Raw genomic sequence first — 20,548 nt, 5'->3', positions numbered from 1 at the left:
AGTCTAACGTTCAGAATTATTTAAGAAGTTAACTGTAGGTAATTGAAAATATAAGGCAGTATTATCTGAAAAGAAATTCATTATCTTAGTCATGACCCCTAAAATACCATGTGACATCTTTGTGTAATAAATACGAAAATGCTTTGTTAACTGTTTATTTAATTTTGAGAGAGAGAGAGAGAGAGTGAGAGAGAGAGAGAGCAAGAGAGGGACAGAGGAAGGTAGACAGAGGATCCAGAGCAGGCTCCACCACTGACAGCAGAGAGCCCAATGTGGGGTTGGAACTCGTGAGCTGCGAGATCACGACCTGAGCCAAGGTCAGATGCTTCACCAACTGAGCCATCCAGGTGCCCAGAGGAAAAAAGATTTTTAAGTTAGTATGTTTTATGTTTCCTCCATAAACATATTATAACAAATTGCACTTGTTATAAAAATGGATCTTTTATAAAATGTTTACAAATGGATTATATTCAGTAAATATTGTTACCTAGCGATTTGTCTCATTAAAAAATGAACCAGCCCTCAAAGTGGGAATTCTACAGTACTTTCCTGGTACCATAAACAAATGGCAAATAATAAGAATTGAAAATCTTAGCTAGTGTGCAGCACTGCCAATGAGATTGTTTTTTTACAGATAGCTTCCAGGAGTACCGAAGAAAAGCAATGCCTTGTTGAGAGGCATAGGTTATTTCACATATTGTCTCAACAAGGTCTCACCATTATCAACTTCACTCCTCATAAATCAAGACAGAATGAGAGGGGCGCTTGGGTGGCTGCGTCGGTTAAGTGTCCAACTCTTGATTTCAGGTCAGGTCATCATCATCTCGCAGTTGGTGAGTTGGAGTCCTGTGTCAGACTTCTCTGTCGGGCTCGTTGCTGACAGCTCAGAGCCTGTGTGGCATTTTCCCTTTTCCTTCTCTCTCTGCCCCTCCCCTGTACATGCATGGTCTGCATCTCTCAAAAAAAATAAACATTTAAAAACAACAACAACAAATCCAGAATGAGATATGTTGACTTCATTAGAACAGTGTTTTCTTCTGTTTGTTGGAGAATTGTCATGACACTGTAATTTTGTTAGAATAAGATAGTCCGTTGCCATTAGTCAAAATGTTATCTTCGCAAGTATTCAAATAGGGCAACTTGGGCTCCAGAAATTATGATAACAGCACAAAAATGTTTCACAATCAGACACACACACAAAATGCTACTGTTGCTCCCTAGTTGTGGCACCTAGTGCACTGTACAATCTGAAAAGTAGGAAGAAAGCTTTAACTTGGTAGACTGTTACCAAAGGATTTCTGTAGGTTAGTTTTGGAAGTTACAGGAAAGGTAAAGATAGAACAGACAGCGTTTTGATCATTAAGGTGCTCATAACAGAATAGAGCTGTCCCTGCGGTTTTTGAAACAGAAAAGTTTCTGTGGTTTTTAAAAATAATTTTCAAAGGGATCATTTTTATTCATGTCCATTTGTTCACTTCACAAGTAACTCTTAAGTGCCTGTTAGCTACTAAGTGTTATCCCGTTGTTGTAGAATACAAACATTCAAAAACCAGTCTCTGCAACCCAGGAGTCTGTTGTTACCACTGCCATTTGTATTATTTACTCTATTTAGTGCTTACTGGGTGCCAGAGTCTCATAGAGCTTATAATTATCTTTGTTATTTTATATTGGCATTTGTTCCAGTTACCGTAAGTTCCCGGTGAGGAATCTGAGTTTTCAAGGACTGGGTAGAATCTACGGTAAGCATGCAGAGTGAGGAGTTCAGTTTGCCAGGCAGAGAGGCAGAAGGACCAACATTTGTATGTTTGACAATGTTGGTAAACTATCACGATTACGTGTTTGGCGGAGTACACAGCAGTGCAGAGGCGAAGGTGTAGGGGTGAACTTAGCAGGATTTATGAGCAGTTGGGTTTTGCTGGTAGAAAACGTGTGCTATGGGAATGGTTGGGAATGAGGTGAATACGTAGGTAAGACAAGCTTATGGAAGTTTGTTAGTGCTATAGAAAGCAGTAGATCTTACCCGATAGGCCTTGGGAAATTTCTTCGGTAGAATGCTTTTAGCGGCAAATAATAGGTGACTTCTAACAGTGACTAAAACAGTAGGAACCAGAAATGTTTTGATGGTCAGTGATGTCATCAGGATCCCAGTCATCACTTGTTCAGTTCTGGAGTTGGGGGTATTTTTATTTCTCCTTTCCGGGATGGCTATTTAGCAACAGCTCCAGGTATCATATTCTCACATGGCAACATCCAGTGGGTGGGAAGGACTGCTTTTCTTTAGGTGTTTCTTTTCACTAGGAAGAGGCTTGCAGTAGACTTCCTCTAACATTTTAAAGACTAGGTTATGTCACATACTCATTCCTAAAGTGGTCCCTGGTAAATCAGGTACTGTGATTAGCTTAGAATAATCCTTTCTCTTTTTGAAGCCAGGGTGAGGCCACCTTTTCTGTGTATGGAGACAATAAATATCCAAATAAAGTTGTGATTCTCTAGCAAAAATGAAGAATATGGAATGGCTCTTAGGGACGGAACCAGCAGTATGTGATGCAGGGATTTTGGAGAATTTGAAGCAGAAGACTAATAAGATTAGATTTGAGTTTAGGACACTCTGGTTATGGCATAAAATACAGATCACCAAGCCTTTTTCCTAAAAAGCCAGTGAATATTTTAGGTGATGTGGTTTCTCAGCTCTGCCCTTGTAGTGTGAAAGCAGCCATAGCAATATGTAAGTGAAGACATGGGGCCATGCCCCAATAAACATTATTTACAGAACGAGATGGCAGGTTGGATTTGACCTGTGGCCATAGCATGCTGAACCCTCATATGGAGGATAGGTTATAGGAAACCACATAAAGAGACTGGGAGGCAAAGGAAGCTCTTGTTTTCTTAGCCTAGTATTAGTCCATTGTGAAACTTTCAGCTGTGTAGTTTGAAAACGTCAGGGGGTTCAATTTATTCCATTAATTTTTTTTCAGGGCCTTGTGTCTTTCTCATTTGTTTTGCTTATTTTTTTTATTCATTTAAGAAATATCAATAATATTTTGTGGCTTTTTTTTTCCCTGCGAAAATTATCAGTTAAGAACTCACGTTTGACTAGGGCAATGGCAGGGAAAAGACAAAGCAGAGACCAAAACAGTATAGTAATACGAATCTGTGATTCCTGAATATGAAAAGTTAAGGGGTGAGAGAGAACTCTCAGAAGATTCAGAAGTTTCCAGGTTGTGTGCCAGCATGTAAATTGGACATGAAAAATGTGTAGGACTTTATCAGATGAACAGAGGAGAGCAGCAGGAATGAGGATACAGTAATTATGACTTTTGATTATTTTGGCAATGATTGCCTTTAATAGGTGAAGTATATTTTTAATTTTCTAAGAAATTAAGGAAAGGAAAGAAACAAAAAACTATAATCAGTAGTATGTTTCTATACTGTGTCTGATAGTTCTGTTTTTTCTAGAACAATCCCTATTACTTCTTTTCATTCCTATCTGCCAGAAAAATGAACTAAGTCCTAGTTAGTTGGAAAAATTAACTGATTTTTCATATTTGAGAGGAACTTGTGTATGGTAGAACATAGTGGCAACCACCAGGATTCTCTCTCTTTTTTTTTCTGAGTAAAATAGGACTGTTGCTTGTTTCACACTTTGTGACATCATGATTTCATCTATTCCTTTTAAACCTTTCTTCGCATGGATATATAGGAATGTAGGAATTTTCAAGGCAAATACCAAGAAAAAGAGATTCCAGGAAAGGTATTCTGTGACATAACTTTCTGACTGTAACCACGTGTATGACATCAACCCAAATAATAAAATTTCATATAATGCGTTGTGATAGAGGCACCACAACGACACCCAGATTTGATTATTCACTGGAAGATCTCACAGGACTCAGCATACAGTTGTTGCCTATGGTTTGTTATGGGGACAGGCTAGAAAGGCCAATCAGCACAGACAAATGGTGCATGGGGTGAAGTCCAGAGTAGACCAAGCACAGGCTTCCAGGACTCCTATCTTTATGGAGTTAGCAGGATGTGCTTAATTCCTCCAGCATGAAATTAGGACAGCACAAGTGAAATGTTGTCTGCCAGTACGAGGCTTATGGATACTCAGTGCCCGAGGTTTTCATCAAATGCTAAGCACATAGGCATCTTCTCCTTAGCATGTCCCAAAATTCCAGGTTTCCAGAAAGAAATCAAGTGTACGGCCTTAAGCACACTGATTTTACCAATACTTAGGCACAGTGAGCTTCTATTACCAAGCTAGGGAATGGTGGAAACCTTCCTTAAATCCAAGATCCCAGGGAACAACCAAGGGCCATTCATTCAAGTAGGATATTCTGAGGGTAGCCATCTTCGGCCTGCTGGATGAAACCTTTTCTGCATAGAAATTACAGCCCTCAATTCATTTTTGGTGGTGTCTTAAAATTTTATTTTAATAGCAAGTAAAATGATGGTTATCATGGTACTGGTTTCAGTTTCATCATCCATATGAAGTAGGTATTTGTACAAAAAAGACTAGGGCAATATTAGGTCATTATCATCTTTTTTTTCTATGATTAAGCTTTCATTATGATTCTTAGATACGACCAGCATAATGATTTTTGATTTAAAATTAGAATAAAATCTCAATTATATGGAAAACCCAGGTTTGATTCATACAGTGCTGAATCCCTGTTTATAGTTATATTTGGTCATATTCATCAATTGTTTTCTTGCCTAAATATACAAATAACTTGTATTTTTGTATTTTGCTTTATGTATTTTCATATACTTCCATATGGGAGACAGTATCCCTATTGTGTTACTTTGATCTCTATCTTAATGTTCAAGGTGACTGTATCATGGTTAATATATGCTAAGAGTAGCTTCAATGGATACCGTGTTTGGTGGTTGTACTTTGTTTGATTGTTTTTTACATTTAATGATCCTTATTTTTTCAGCAGTTTTAAGTTCACAGCAAAATATAATAGAAAGTACAGAGAGTCTCCATATACCATACCACGCTCCCATACACGCCTAGCCTCCCCTGTTGTTAACATCTTGCACGACAGTGGTCCATTTTTAGTAGTAATTTTTTTTCAGTTCCTTTGTTTAGTTTTGAGTGAGAGAGCATGTATGCGTGTGAGCAGCCAAGGGGCAGAGGGAGAAGGGAGAAAGAATCCTGTGCTGTCAGCACAGAGCCTGATGCAGGACTTGATTCCATGAAATGTGAGATCATGACCTGAGCTCAGATCCAGACATGGACGCTGAACCAATTGAGCCACCCAGGCACCCTGACAAGAGTGGTGCATTTTATATGGACACTAACTCATCATTTTCAGGCAATGTCTCTAATTTGCATTAGTGTTCAGCCTTGGTGTTATACATTCTATGGGTTTTAACAAATGTGTAATGATGTGAATCCACCTTTGTCGTATCGCGTGAAAGAGTTTCACTGCCTTAAAAGTCCTCTGTGCTTGGGCGCCTGGGTGGCTCAGTCGGTTAAGTGTCTGACTTTGGCTCAAGTCATGATCTCGTGATTCACGAGATCGAGCCCCGTGTCAGGCTCTGGAATGACAGATCGGAGCCTGGAGCCTGCTTCCGATTATGTGTCTCCCTCTCTCTCTGACCCTCCCCCCATTCATGTTCTGTCTCTAAAATAAATAAACGTTAAAAAAATTTAAAAAATAGTCCTTGGGGGTGTGCCCCTCTTTCCCTACATTCACCCCAACCCTTACCTCCATAGTCTTGCTCTTTAAAGAGTGTCATATAGTAACAATCATACAGTGGCTATCGTTGAATGTTTAGAAAATTAAAATTCCCCACTAATTGAATGTAGGCATTCAAGATATTCTTTGCCCTTTGTTTTGTTTTGTTGCTCATCAGTAGAGGATCTGATGACGTATGCCTTCCATGAAAACAAGCATGATTTTTCTAGATGTGTGTCACCCAATGGGGAGGGTTGAGAAAAATGACATCATGAGCCACTACATAGTACCAACATTGGGATCCTCCTCTGTGATGTGCGGTGGGTCTAGATAGACTCTCTAGCAATGGAAGGAGACAGTGTCGAGAAGTTAGAAGTTTATCAAATTGGAATGCCACAGCCTTCCAACTTACCTTGGCATTGGAAATAAGGCCAGGGAGAGTCTGCTTGTTATGGTTTGGCCATGATGCAAAGTACAATAGCTATGGAGCACATTTGTGAGGTGTTGTTTCATCCTAACTCTGAACAGTCTCTACTAAATGGCTGGGGAAGTTCTGCTGTGTTACAGCAAAATAAAAAAACTCTCTTTTAACTTCTATAGGGGTGGAAGTCCAGAAAAATCATGCTAGTTACAGTTTGACATTGTCAGCTTGTGATAATCATTCTCCTAACGACACCATTTTCCTCCAGTGTCATAGAGTTGGTCAGTGATGGCCATTGTAAACATCAGTTCACCTGTAGGTGTCAAATTTTGATGAAACCCACTCTTGCTTTTGGTCAATATAGAGGAGAAAGTAAGATTTCTTAGTGCTTTAAGCCTACGAATGGTATAATTACATTTCAGTGCAGTGTGGTTTCCAGGTGTGGTCCCAAAGCAATACTTTTTCACAAATCATAAGCTGTACACTTGTAATTTCCTCTATTTTTCAATTGTTGATTTAACATGTATTTTGCTTTCTTCTTTAGGAGCAGATAAGAATGCTGAGGAAGATTCTATAGCCAGGTAGGATTTTTATGGATTTGTAAAAGTGACATTCGTTGGGGCACGTGGGTGGCTCAGTCGGTTAAGATTGTGACTCTTGACTTCAACTCAGGTTTGTGAGATCAAGCCCCACGTCGGGTTTTGCGCTGACAGCCTCCTTGGGATATCTTTCCCGATTTCTGTGTGCACTCACTCTCAAAGTATAAAGGAATGAAATGAAATGAAATGAAATGAAATGAAATGAAATGAAATGGAAAATGAAAGGAAAGGAAGTGAAACGAATGAACTGAAAATTATGTGTTTCCTAAGGGAACGCAGAGAACAAAAGCAGTTGTTGAGTGGTCTACCCTGGACAAGACACTATATCCTATGCATAACATCTGTTAAATTATATAGGCATTGCATAGCTTTGCAAAATAGCTGTGTTGTTGTAGCCTACTTTTTATTACTTTGGCAACTGTGGTTCAGGGAGGTTGAAGACTCGACCATGATTCCATAGTTAATGGGTAGCTGAGGGGCTTTTCCCGTCAGCCTGTGTAGCTGCCACATCCATTCTCTGGTTCCTCAGCAGCACTGAGATGAAGATACAGATCCTAGGGCAGATCAACTCAGAATGTCAAAGCTAATCATGTCGGAACTCTAATTTAGGGTTTTCCTAAGAAACCAGGTTAGTGCAAGCATTTGCCCTTATGTATTTGACCCCTAGTGCTAACAAAAGTCATTAGTGCAGTGGTAACTAGTCCCTTGTTTTTACCATCCGAGATTTTAGGATGGATGTCAGCTATGGCCATGGTGTCAAGGCTTTTACATAATAAGCAAGATGTCGTCAGGCATCTCCTTAGATGTGATGATATCCCCTCTTCTTGAGACAAATGAGTTTTCTGTAAGGGAAGGGTATCTAGTTGTAGACCATGTTACGTTAATTAAATTCAGTCTCTATCGCAAGGATATTGCTAGGATATTTCGAGGATTCTCTGTTGCCTAAGTTCCCAGTCTGGTTTCCCTTTGGACTAGTACCCTTGACTAGTTCTAGGAAGCTTTTTCTTTTTTGGAGATTTTTTCCCTATGAAGTTTCTGTACTGTGTTTTTGCCTTTTTACTTTCTTCTCTGGGTTTCTTGGTATTTCTTTTTTTTTTTTTTCCCATTAATATTTCCCCTTCTGCCAGCTAAGGACTCTCCATTTTTCCAGAGGCCAAATCAAAACTACTTATAGTCTCAAGATTTAGGGAACCTCAGAGATTGATTCATCAAAATACCCTCTGGTAATTCAACCTCTGTTTAGCCTCCTTGCCCAATGGTTGCTTACATGGACAGTTTGAAACTCAAAAGAGATTGAAGTGACCTAGTTAGATATGATAAGTCACAGAAATGAGATTTACATTCGGGTTCTTTTCCTTCCTTCTTTCTTTCTTTCTTTCTTTCTTTCTTTCTTTCTTTCTTTCTCTCTTTCTTCTTTCTTTCTTTCATTTCTTTCTTTGTTTTTTTTGTCTTCATCTCGCAGACAAATATTTCAATGATAGAAATCTGGGGAGTGGGTCTAATGAATACAGTGAAGGAGGGTAAGAGTCGAATTAGCAGAGGAGACCAGGTTTCAAGAAGAACAACACTGAGTTGGATAGAAACAAGAGTTTTAGGAAAGATGTCAGAATATGGGGGTTTATGCCAAGTGAGATAAAGGTGAATGACAGGAATGAAGGACCCAGGATTAGAGGAGTTGTTTAGAAAGGCATATTCAAATAGAGAGTTCAAGAGGGTCGTGACCAGGTTTCTGCTTTTGTGTGTGTTGGTTTCATTGGAGGTGCGAGCATACCTCAGATTTTCTGTTGAGAGAGATTAAAAATCATTTGAGCTGCTGGGAAGAGTCTGTTTACAGCAAATACAAATATGATATCCCCTACTTCCACCCCAACTGAGGGAGGATAGCTTAGATCCTCTCAAGGAATTGGGGGTGGGGGGTGGAGATTCCGAACATCAGAGATGTATGGCCCAAGGCAAGCTGTCTCCTCACTCCACCTCTTTTCCTAAATCTGTGATGCCCTTCCCATGTACTTGTAGGGCTGGGCAGGGGTAGGACTGACTTGTCAAATCAGTAAGGGAGCTTCATCTGGATCGGTGATAACATGCCTATGTTGAGGGGACTGTGTGGATGACTGAGACTCCCAGTTCGCTTGTTCTCCAGGAGCAGGACATGGTTCCTACCCTCGGTCATTTGAGCCCATCCTTGTTGTAGGAGTGTATGGCTTCAGAGGCTCAAGTTTGAAAGGTTGGGGAAGGCCACAGAACCGTGCCGAAGAGTGATGTAGGAGTGGGAGCTCATAGGGAAGAAAATAGTCAGGCAGCGTATAGAGAAATAGAGGCACAACTACCAGGACCATTTGATCGCAGTCTCTCTCCTTGGGTAGCTGAATGCCCCCTGAAGGCTTGGAATGTCTTGCTAGTTATTATGGACCTAAATAAGGCAAGACCAGTGTAGGAACAAAGTTGGCCGTGGGAACTTTTAATCTCTAGTTAGTACTACCACTCATAACATGGAAACCCAAACTTTGATATATTTAGTTAAACAGAGGTCTACCTCGCACACAATGTAATGGATGGTCCACCATGTTCGCCGTAAGTGTAGCACCCATCTGGTAAAGTATGATGGTGTTACGATACCACTGACTAGATAACCTATGCTGTACCTTTGAGCCTTGTGGTTATTCATTCTATAACTGGAACACTGAACTTCCCTCTCCCCTTCACCCATTTTGTCAATACCCCCACCTCCCCTCCCTCTGGCAAGAGTCAATTCTCTGCATTTATGGGTCTGTTTCTGCTTTTGCTCTGTTTGTTCATTTATTCCCCATTTTACATTCTACACAGAAGTGAAATCATATAGGATTTGTCTTTCTCTGTCTGACTTATTTCACTTACCCTCATACCATCTAGGTACATCCATGATGTGCAGATCTCATTCTGTTTTATAGCTGCGTAATATTTCAGTGTGTGTGTGTGTGTGTGTGTGTGTGTGTGTGTGTGGTCTCTTCATGTATTGGTGGACACTTGGGTTGCTTCCATATCTTGTCTATTGTAAATAATGCTATAATAAAGATAGGCGTGCATATATCTTTTCAAATTAGTATTTCCATTTCCCTTGGGTAAATAAATACCCAGTAGTGGAATCACTGGATCCTATGGTATTTGTGTTTTTAATTCATTGAGGCCCCTCCATACTGGCTTTCACTGTGGCGATACCAATTTACATCCCATGGCCAGTGCACAAGGGTTGTTTTTTCTCCACACCCTGAGCAACCCTTGTTGTTTCCTGTGTGGTGAAACTGAGCCATTCTGACAGATGTGAGGTGAGAAGTCATTGTAGTAACGTTTATACATTTATTTTTCAACCATTTCAGAGCATTCCCTGCCTGTCATACTTGGTTATGGAAACTCAGACTGGGTCTTTCCTGGAGATTTCACAGGTTGGCAGAGGTGGAGTCAAAATAGAGAACTGAAAGTTTTTTTTAAAACAGGGTCCAAATTGTGAAAGACCTGTACTCTAGAAACCGTAACACACTGACGAAAGAAATTGAAGGTGACGGAAAGAAAGAGAAAGACATCCGATGCTCACAGATGGGAAGAATACATATTTTTAAAGTGTCTACACTACCCAAAAACATCTACAGATGTCATGCAATCCCTGTCACCATACCAACAGCATTTGTCACAGAGCTAGACAAACAAGCCTAAACGTTGTATACAACCACAAAAGACCTTGAATGGCCAAAGCAATATTGAAAACGAGGAACCCTGGAGGTATCGCAATCTCAGCTTTCAAGTTCTATTCCAAAGCTGTAGTAATCCAAACAGTATGGTGGGTACTGGCGTACAAAATAGCCTCATAGCTCAGTGGAATAGAACCGCAAACCCAGACATAAATCCACCACTGTATGGTCAGTTCATCTTCCACAAACAGAAAAGACTATCCATTGGGGAAAAGGCAGTCTCTTCACCAAATGGTGTTGGGTACACCAGACAAGTCACATTCCAAAGAATGAACCTGGGTCAATTTCTGTACCATACACACAAATAACCTCAAAATGAATTAAAGACCTAAGTGTGAGACCTTAAACCATAAAAATCCTTGAAGAGAGCACAGGCCGTCATTTCTCTGACTTTGGCTGTAGCAACATTTTACTAGTTATGTCTCTTGAGCCAAGGGAAATAAAGCAAGAATAAACTATGGGGACTACATTAACCTACAAAGCTTTTGCACAGTGAAGGGAAACATCAAAACTAAAAGGCATCCTCTGGGATGGGAGAACATATTTGCAAATATTTTGCAAATCCAGTAAAGGGATAGTATCCACAAAGTATAAAAAATTGATATGAGTAAACATCCTCCCCTCCAAAAAAGCCCAGTTTAAAAATGAGCAGAAGATATAACCAGACATTTTTTCCAAGACAATATACAGATGGTCAACAGACACAGGAAAAAAGGCTCCCCAAAACTACAACGAGATCATGTCACACATGTCAGAATGGCTAAACTCCAAGACACAAGAAGCAAGTGTTTGCGAGGATGTGGAGACAAAGGAAACCTCTTGAACTGTTGGTGGAAATGCAAATGGGTGCGGCCCCTCTGGAAAACAGTATGGAGATTCCTCAAAAAATTAAAAAGAGAACTCTCCTATGATCCAGTTATTGTACTATTGGATACTACCCAAAAAAATACAAAAAACACGAATTCCATGGGACACACGCACCCCTGTGTTTATTGCAGCATTATTTCCAATAGCCAGCGCAAACGTCCATTGACAAATGAGTGAATGCAGAAGTTCTATATGTATGTATCTGTGTGTGTATATGTTTTTCATACACACACACACACACACACACACCCTGGAATATTACTCAACCATAAAACAATGAAATCTTGCCATTTACTTGGCAAGGATGTAATCAGGATGGAGCCTGAGAGTAGTATGTTAAGAAAAGTCAGGGAAAGACAAATACCATATGATTTTACTCATGTAGCACTTAAGAAACAACAAATGAGCAAAGGAGAAAAAAGAAGGAGAGACAAACCAAGAAATAGGCTCTTACCTGCCGAGAACAAACAGATGGTTCCCAGAGAGGAGGTGAGTGGTGGGAGGGCTGAAGGAGGTGATGGGAATGAAGGAGTGCCCTTGTCATGAAGAGCATGGGGTGAGTATGGAGTTGGTGAATCACTATATTAAAAAACTGATATAGGGGCGCCTGGGTGGCGCAGTCGGTTAAGCGTCTGACTTCAGCCAGGTCACGATCTCGCGGTCCGTGGGTTCGAGCCCCACGTCAGGCTCTGGGCTGATGGCTCAGAGCCTGGAGCCTGTTTCCGATTCTGTGTCTCCCTCCCTCTCTGCCCCTCCCCCGTTCATGCTCTGTCTCTCTCTGTCCCAAAAATAAATAAACGTTGAAAAAAAAATTAAAAAATAAATAAATAAAAAAAAATAAAAAACTGATATAACACTGGATGCTATTATTACTGGAATTAAAATAAAACTCAATGAAAAAACCAGAGGCCAACTTTTAATTATACCAAGAAACGTGGTTTAATACACAGATAGCTGACCTTTCACTTAATTTTTTAAATTTTCTTTTAAATGAACATGTTTTTGTTGTATATTTTTGCTCTAAAGGCTTTCTGACAAACCTGGTCCTGATGATTCATGGCCTACATCATCTAGCCAAGTCTTACATTTTGGTACCAAGGTAAAGTACTCTCCTGTGAAACTCACTTTCCTGCTCTGAATTGAGTTTTCTCCCTTATTTACTCTGAAAATTTAAGAGGAGCCTGTGTATCATAATTTTATGTGTGTCATGGAAAGTTAGCAGGAAAAAACCACTTTACAGATACATAACGCGTTGGATGTTTTGTTTTGTTTTGTTGTACTTTGGTAAATCCTACAGGTGGAGTCTTATAAAAGAATGGGCTGGAAAATATATAATGACCGTCAAATTATATTAGGAAAAGCTTTCCCATAATGGAGGAAATGTGACATTTGGTTAAGGATAAGGATTCTTACTGTGATAGTAGCATGACTGATACTACTCATGCCTAAATGAAACCTGATTGGGTCCAAGTATCTATTGTAGGTTCCCCCCCCCCCCCCCGGCCCCGGGCAAGTTTTATTTTGGTGACATACAGGATTTTCCTTTGGCTCTATCCTTTGTTCTACATTTAGACTAAAATAATATTAGAAAATGTAGAAATTTAGATGTTTACATTATTTCTCAACATTTACGTTACAAAAGTGTTCCCCTGTAGTTTTGAAATAACTCCATGAAGAGTTAAGTTAAAATTGTGCATCTCCCTGAAGAATACGTATTTTGCTGAAAAGAGTAGCTCTATGAGCAGAGGCTCTTCATAGCCAAGTTGTCAAATTTCTGATTTCAGAAATCTTTCATACTGTAGCTTTGAAAACTATCTCCTCCTAGTCCTTGTGTCAGATTCTAAAATTTGAAGTTTCAGACATCTGATATTTATTTCAGTATTCATTTCAAAGCCCCTACATCATTATAAGCTACTGGAGGTTAGGAAACACAATTGTTTGACTGCTGGAGCTCCTAGAATAACGTCTTGCTTGGAAGAAACAATGTCATAGGTTTTGAATGTGAACAAATGAGTAGGGAAATGGAATTCCGTAGAATGGAGTTTGAAAAGTAACAAAATACACATGATATATCACAATTAAATATGTGAATTTAAAAAGTCAGGCTTCAGTTTACATTCCGTTTTAGTGTTTAACATGTATAAACGCAAATGAATTCTATTGAGGAAATCAGGAGTTACATAAGAAAGAAGGTTACAGTATATTTTTAGTATCCTCCCATTGTGAGCTTAGAATTGCAGAGAAAAAGTCCTCAGCCTTTGTTTGTGTAACCCCAACTGTGTCCCATTACATACATCCTTTGAAGGTTCCCATTTCTTCCTAGAATTCTCATTCCCAATTCTTTCTCCATAGTGAAAGTTGATGTGTTAGGAACCTCTCTTTTTCTGTTATTTTGTTAGTCTAGTAGTAATTTATAGCTTTTAGGAAGTGATAGATGCTAGTAATTGAACAATTTATTTTATAGTGAAAAAACTTAAATTCTTTATTACAGTACTTATAACCAGGTAACTGTAGTGTGATTAAAGTCAGTATTATTGGGGATATACTGTGAATCAAAGCCTCTGTTTTACGTATAAGTTATATATATATATCTTTCAAAGGTTTAAAAGACACTATTGTTCATACTATATTCCCAGTTCTACTTATGTACCTGTTGAAAAGTGTATGTTGTTTACACTTACCTTATTTTGCTCACATTTCTCCTTTTCTTCCTTGTCTTAAGCTCATGCTTCATTGATTGGTCATGTCTCATTTTTTTTCCTTTTTTTCTCTTCTCCCCCGATGCTTTTAAAGATATTTTTGATGTTTTTAAGTTTATTTATTTTGGAGCGAGAGAGAGAGACAGAGTGCAAGCAGGGTAGGGTCAGAGACAGTGGGAGACACAGAATCCAAAGCAGGCTCCAGGCTCGGAGCTGTCAACACAGAGCTCAATGTGGGGCTCAAACCCACAAACCATGAGATCATGACTCATGAGCTGAAGTTGGACGCTGAGCTGACTGAGCAACCTATGTGTTCCCCCCACCATGCTCTTTTTTAATGGTTTACCCCTACTCTAATATTTCCTTGCAGAAAACATTACTTTAGTGTCTGTTCTTTTAGTACATCACTTTCTGTCAACTCCATTGTCAACATATTGGTTATGGAATTCTACTGTCTGTGTGTGGTTTTCATCCATGACTCATTGCCCCACAAGGTTTATTATTTTTTTTCTCTTTCTTGGAAGGAGCTGAGCTAAATGTTTTTGTAATGTTTGTATTTCTCCTGGAAAGGGAGGGAGAGAGAGAGAGAGAGAATGAGCAAGTGCTAGTAGGGAGGGGCAGACAGAGAGGGAAGGAGGGGATTTCAAGCAGGTTCCACTCTGTCAGCACAGAGCCCGATATGTGGCTTGAACCCCACTAACCGTGAGGTCATGACCAGAGCTGACATCAAAAGTGGGTCACTTAACTGACTGAGCCACCCAGGCATCCCAGAAGGAGCTACATTTAAACAGTCATATTTGTCTTTAGTGTTTTGAGAAACAGAAGCCACTTAAACTGTTTGCAATTCCAACTTACCAACATAAGATACTACTGAAGAGTAAGTTTGTATATTTTCTCTTACAAGAGATAGTTCATGCCAGTCTAAATCATGCAAACACTTCACAAGATAACATATTTAAATTTCTTAGTGTTAGTTTTTTCAACATGCTTTCAATTACCTAGGGTTCAATGTTTATCTGAGGTTGCTTTGGTAAAGTATTTACCCGATATTAATCAGTTACAGGTACGGCGGGTAACATTGGGACTACTTATGAGATCTCTTGTCATCCTCACCACATAAGGAAATGGAGACTGGTAATAAATAGTAAACGGCATAACTGAGATGTGAATCTACATTTGAATGATTCCAAAGCCTGTGTTCCTTGTGTAATGGTGCTCATTTGGTAATGGTGAATATTACAATGATGTTATCGAATTGGATTCTTGTAATCCTTAAAGCTATTAATTCTTTTCTAGAATGTCCCGAAATCACGCATAGCAAAGCTACTGCATTCTTCTTGGAAATTCATTAAAAACAGTAAGCTATTGGAAGACTTGTATTATTCACTAATTCTTGTCCATTCTTGTGTTATTCACTAATTTGAAGTTACAGATATTTTCATGTCCTCTTTACTTTGTTTTCTACTAAGTGAGAGCAAAACGTGGCACTATGAAACCAGAAGATGGAACCTTATCTGAGGACAAAAATCCTGATTCTGAAAATAAAGATATGGCTGAAACTCTATGCAAACCACAAGTCAGAGTTTATGGCGATCCTATTCCTGTTTTACCATCATCTAAATCTCTTCTGAAACCTTCTCTCAAGACGTTAGCTGTCCTTGGTCTTGCAAAGGTAAGTTGTTTTGTACCTTTGTACTTTTGTACCACCCGTACCATCCTCTTGCTCCTTATAATGATGAAAAGGATCTTAGGAAGAAATGGAAGTCCTCAAGATCGTAATAGAAATCAGTGTAATGACAACAGAGAGGAAGGTACAGGATTGAAATTTAGAAAGTTTGGTGGGAGTAGATCATTCTCAGGTATGCCTTTATGGCAGCAAAGAAGGAGAAGGCAGCTGGAAAGAATAGCTAGATGCATATGAAGATGAGGAGGGGGTTGAAAGGGAAGAATTCATTTTAGAAGGGCGAGTTGAACTTAAAGTATGAAGAGTTGAGGGAAAGTATCATAAAATCACAGCAGCAATAGTGGGATTAAGGCAGAGCAGATGCTCTTTAAATTATAAAATGTGGGAGGGGATATTTTAAGTGCAAGTTAAGAAAAAAAAAGCCAGGTAACAACCAAAAAATGCTTAGACTCTTCTGAATGACTTACAGCTGATTTCTGTGAAGAACCAAAAGAAATTTTGCCCTTGCCTTTCAGTTTAATAAAGGTGATATCCTAGATTTAGTTTAGCAAAACCTGTGTTTCTAAGGAATACAAAGTGAAATCTGTTTTAGTCCATACCAGGTTGATTGTGAATTTTCACTTTTTGGTTATTGTCTTTCTTGGAGTTTCTAAGGTAACCTACTGTGTGGTATAATCTTGGTATATTTTAGGTCTTTCGGAGTAGAAAGAGAGGAAATAAACTTTTATTCTTTTCATTAAATAAAATTTCTGGTGATGTAAATAAGGTTCTTTATCCGTGAAATGAAAAACTAAATTTGAAGCTGCAACACTGAATTTGTTTTTTGTTTTTTAGCTTATTTATTTATTTTGAGAGAGAGAGCAAGCAGGGTAGGGACAGGGAGAGAGGGGAGAGACGGAGAGAATCCCAAACAGGCTCTTCATTGTCAGCACAGAGCTCGACGCATAGCTAAGACTCACAAACCGGTTTGCAAGATGACGACCTGAGCCCAAATCAAGATGCTTAACTGCCTGAGCTACCCAGGTGCCACTTAAGCTGCCACACTCTGAAAGAAAAAATATATAAAATATGTTTTCTGCATTCTGATTTATCTTTTTTTAATTTTAAGTTTTCAATTGTTTATGTATTTTGAGAGAGAGAGAGTAAGACAGAGGCAGAGAGAGAGAGAGAGAGAGAGAGAGAGAGAGAGAATCCTAAGCAGGCTCTGTGCTGCCAGTGTCAAACCCAACACAGAGCTTGAATAACCTGAGCCAAAATCAAGTTGGATGCTTAACCAGCTGAGCCACCCAGGTGCCACTCTTTTTTTAATAGTATCTGCATAGAATAGACACATACACACATTCCAAATGAATGAACTCAACATGTATAAATGTTTGTCTAATATGAACTCTTTGTCATGACAGAATCATAAGGCATGAAAGGTTGCCAAGAGGGTATACAAAATTCGTTGTAAGAGGTGATTTTTACTTTTTCGAAGATCTCCGACAATAGATACATTTTTAAAACAATATTTATTTATTTTTGAGAGAGATGGAGCATGAGCGGGGGAATGGCAGAGAGAGAGGGAGACACAGAATCTGACACAGGCTTCAGGCTCTGAGCTGTCAGCACAGAGCCTGGCACGCGGGGCTCGAGCTCAGGAACCATGAGATCGTGACCTGAGCTGAAGTCGGATGCTTAGCCGACTGAGTCCCCCAGGCACCCCAAGATACATTTTATATTATTCAGGGGAAACTTTAGTATTCATAGTTGTTCAATTTAGCACGTAAATTCTTTCATGTCTAAAACTGAGAAAGACTGCTGAGTTGTTTTTTTTTTTTTTTGGTCCCTTTCTTCTTTCCTCCTGGGAATGTTCAGTCTTCCTTGATAATCAAACATGTATTTGAAGACTTTAAAATCTTCAAATTGGATGATCATAAATATATTAGTTGCTTAATACTAGATTCCTTCTCGGGTCCTTAACAACCTTCCTATATGGTGTAGATAGGAAATTAGAGCTCTTCATATGCTGTTCCCAGTGGAATAATAAAACTATATAAAGTTGAAAATCGGTTTTTATATTTTTCTTAGACATCGTGGTAGTACTGGAAAATGGCTCAAAATTCTGTAATCCTGTATTTCTCTTCTATACTTTAAATCTTGTCCCTTAAGATTAACTTTTTCATTCGTTTTACTATTTTTTTTAATGTTGATTTTTGAGAGAGAGTGAGGGAGCATATGAATCGCAAGCCGACTCCATGCTTCGTGTGGACCTGATGCAGGGCTTGATCCCACGGCCTTGGGATCATGGCTCGAGCTGAAACTAAGAGTTGGATGTTCAACTGACTGAGCCACCCAGGCGTCCCAAGATTAATTTTTAAAAAGCAGTATTCTTATAAAATCCTGAATTAGTGTTTCACAGTTAAAACTTTTTATGACTCTTACTGCTATTCATTCCAGAAATGACTATTTGTGTATATTAGTAAAAGCATATTTTACATCCTTAAAACTACTGTTAAAATATGGAGTTGAAATCTTGAATCTCATGTTTTTTTCCCCTGCTTTTGTGATTGTATTATTTTTACTCCTTAAGAATATTTTTAGTGTTTGTTTATTTTTGAGAGAAAGTGAGGGAGAAGGGGAGGGGTAGGCAGAGGGGTACAGAGGGTCCAAATCAGGCTCTGTGCTGACAGCAGAGAGCCTGATGCGGGGCTCGAAGTCATGAACCAAGAGCTCATGACGTGAGCAAAAATCGGAGACTTAACTGACTGAGCCACCCAGGCGCCCCTCCCCTGTTTTCATTATTATTCTTTATTTGTTCTTTATTTTTATTATTTGACAATTTAGTGTCCAGTTAGGGAATATATAGTATGTACATTGTAGTCTTGGCTTAGGGAGTAGATTCATGGAATTCATCACTTCCGGATAACCCCAGGGCTTATTCCAACATGTGCCTTCCTCAATGCCCACCATCCCTTTTTTCCACCCCCTTAACTCCGCACCCCCATCAACCCTCAGCTTGTTCTCTGTCTTTTAAGACCGTCATATGGTTTGCCTCCCTCTAGGTATTTGTAACTATTTTTTTTTTCTTTCCCTTCCCCTATGGTCTTGTGTGACGTTTTCAAATTCCACATATGAGTGAAAACATATGATATCTTTCTCTTGACCGACTTATTTCATTTAGCATCATACCTTCCAGTTGCTTGCACAGTGTTGCAAATGGCAAGATTCCATTCTTTTTCATGGCCAGGTCGTATTATTCCGTTGTAAATAGACCACCACCTCTTCTTTAGCCATTCATCAGTTGATGGACATTTGGGCTCTTTCCATAATTTGGCGATTGTTGATAGAACTGCTATCAACTCTGGGGTACAACCCCTACAAATCAGCACTCCTGTATCCTTTGGATAAATGCCTACTAGTGCTGTAATTCTATTTTTAATTATTTGAGGAACCTCCACACTGTTTTCCAGAGTGGCTGCACCCGTTTGCATTGCCACCAACAGTGCAAGAGGGTTCCCATTTTGCCACATCCTCGCCAACATCTGTTATTTCCAGAGGTGTGAATTTCACCACCACACTCTGACTGATTGAGGTGTTATCCCAGTGGGGTTTGATTTGTATTTCCTGGATGATGCGTGATGTTGAGCACCTTTGCATGTGTCCGTTGGCCATCTGGGTGTCTCCTTTGGAAAAGTGTCTATTCACGTCCTCTGCCCCTTTCTTCGCTTACTTGGTTTTCGGGTGTTGAGTTTGGCAAGTTCTTTATAGACTTTTTTATCCTAACCCTTTATGTGATATGCCATTTGCAAATACATATCTTCTCCCATTCCGTTGGTTGCCTTTAAAGTTGTTGATTGTTGTCTTTGCTGTGTGGCAGCTTTGTATCTTGATGAGGTCCCAAAAGTTCACTTTTGCTTTTATTTTCCCTTGCCTTTGGAGACATGTCAAGTAAGTAATCGCTGCAGCCGAGGTCAGAGAGGTGGTTGCCTGCTTTCTCCTCTAGGACTTTGATGGTTTCCTGTCTCACGGTAAGCTTTTTCATGCATTGGAGTTTATGTTTGTGTAAGGTGTAAGAAAGTGGTCCAGGTTCACTCTTGTGCATGTTGCTGTCCAGTTCTCCCAGCACCATTAGCTAAAGAGACTGTCTTTTTTGCATTAGCTACTCTTTCCTGCTTTGTTGGAGCTTAGTTGGCCACACATCTGTGGGCCCATTTCTGGGTTCTCTATTCTATTCCATTGGCCTCTGTGCTTGTTTGGAGCTAATACCGTGCATTTGAGGAGTCCAGCTTTGTAGTACAGGCTAAAGTCCGGGATTGTGATGCCTCCCCCACTCTGGTTTTCTTTTTCAACCTTACTTTCGTTGTTCTGGTCTGGGACTTTTGTGGTTCTCTCCAAAGTTTAGGATTGTTTGTTCTAGTTCTGTGAAGAATGCTGCTGTTATTTTGATTGGGATTGCATTGAGTGTACAGATTGCTTTGGGTAGTATTGACATTTTAACAATGTTTGTTCTTGCAACCCACGAGCATGGGATATTTCCCGGGTTCTTTGTGTGTTCTTCAGTTTCTTTCATAAGTTGTCTATAGTTTTCAGCATACAGATCTTTTACCTCTTTGGTTAGGTTTAATGCTAGGTGTTTTATGGTTTGGTGCAGTGGTAAATGGGATCGATTCCTTGGTATCTCTTTCTAATGCTTCATGATTGGTGTATAGACATGCAACCGATTTGGGTGCATTGATTTTAATCCTGCGGCTTTGCTGAATGCATGTATCCATTCTAGCAGTTTTTTGGTGGAGGCTTTCAGGATGTCCACATAGATTATCGTGTCATCTGCAAACTGTGAAAGTTTGACCTCTTTTTGTCAACTTGGATGCCTTTTATTTCATTTTG

General features: G+C 39.4%; 1 protein-coding gene across 1 annotated transcript in view; it reads left to right on the top strand.

The window, feature by feature from the left end:
• Positions 1 to 20,548, top strand: part of LOC147572820 (ankyrin repeat domain-containing protein 26-like) — a 188,005-nt gene that overhangs the window by 16,434 nt on the left and 151,023 nt on the right. Inside the window, exons 6-9 of the mRNA XM_086693475.1 lie at positions 6,653 to 6,689; positions 12,323 to 12,395; positions 15,292 to 15,352; positions 15,465 to 15,667. Coding sequence (XP_086549601.1) covers positions 6,653 to 6,689; positions 12,323 to 12,395; positions 15,292 to 15,352; positions 15,465 to 15,667 — 374 coding nt within the window. The remainder of the gene's footprint in view (positions 1 to 6,652; positions 6,690 to 12,322; positions 12,396 to 15,291; positions 15,353 to 15,464; positions 15,668 to 20,548) is intronic.

Source organism: Puma concolor, chromosome E4, assembly GCF_028749965.1.
Source record: "Puma concolor isolate L17-30 chromosome E4, mPumCon1.1.hap2, whole genome shotgun sequence".
Classification (NCBI taxonomy): Eukaryota; Metazoa; Chordata; class Mammalia; order Carnivora; family Felidae; genus Puma; species Puma concolor.
This window is presented reverse-complemented; position numbering and strand designations above follow the sequence as displayed.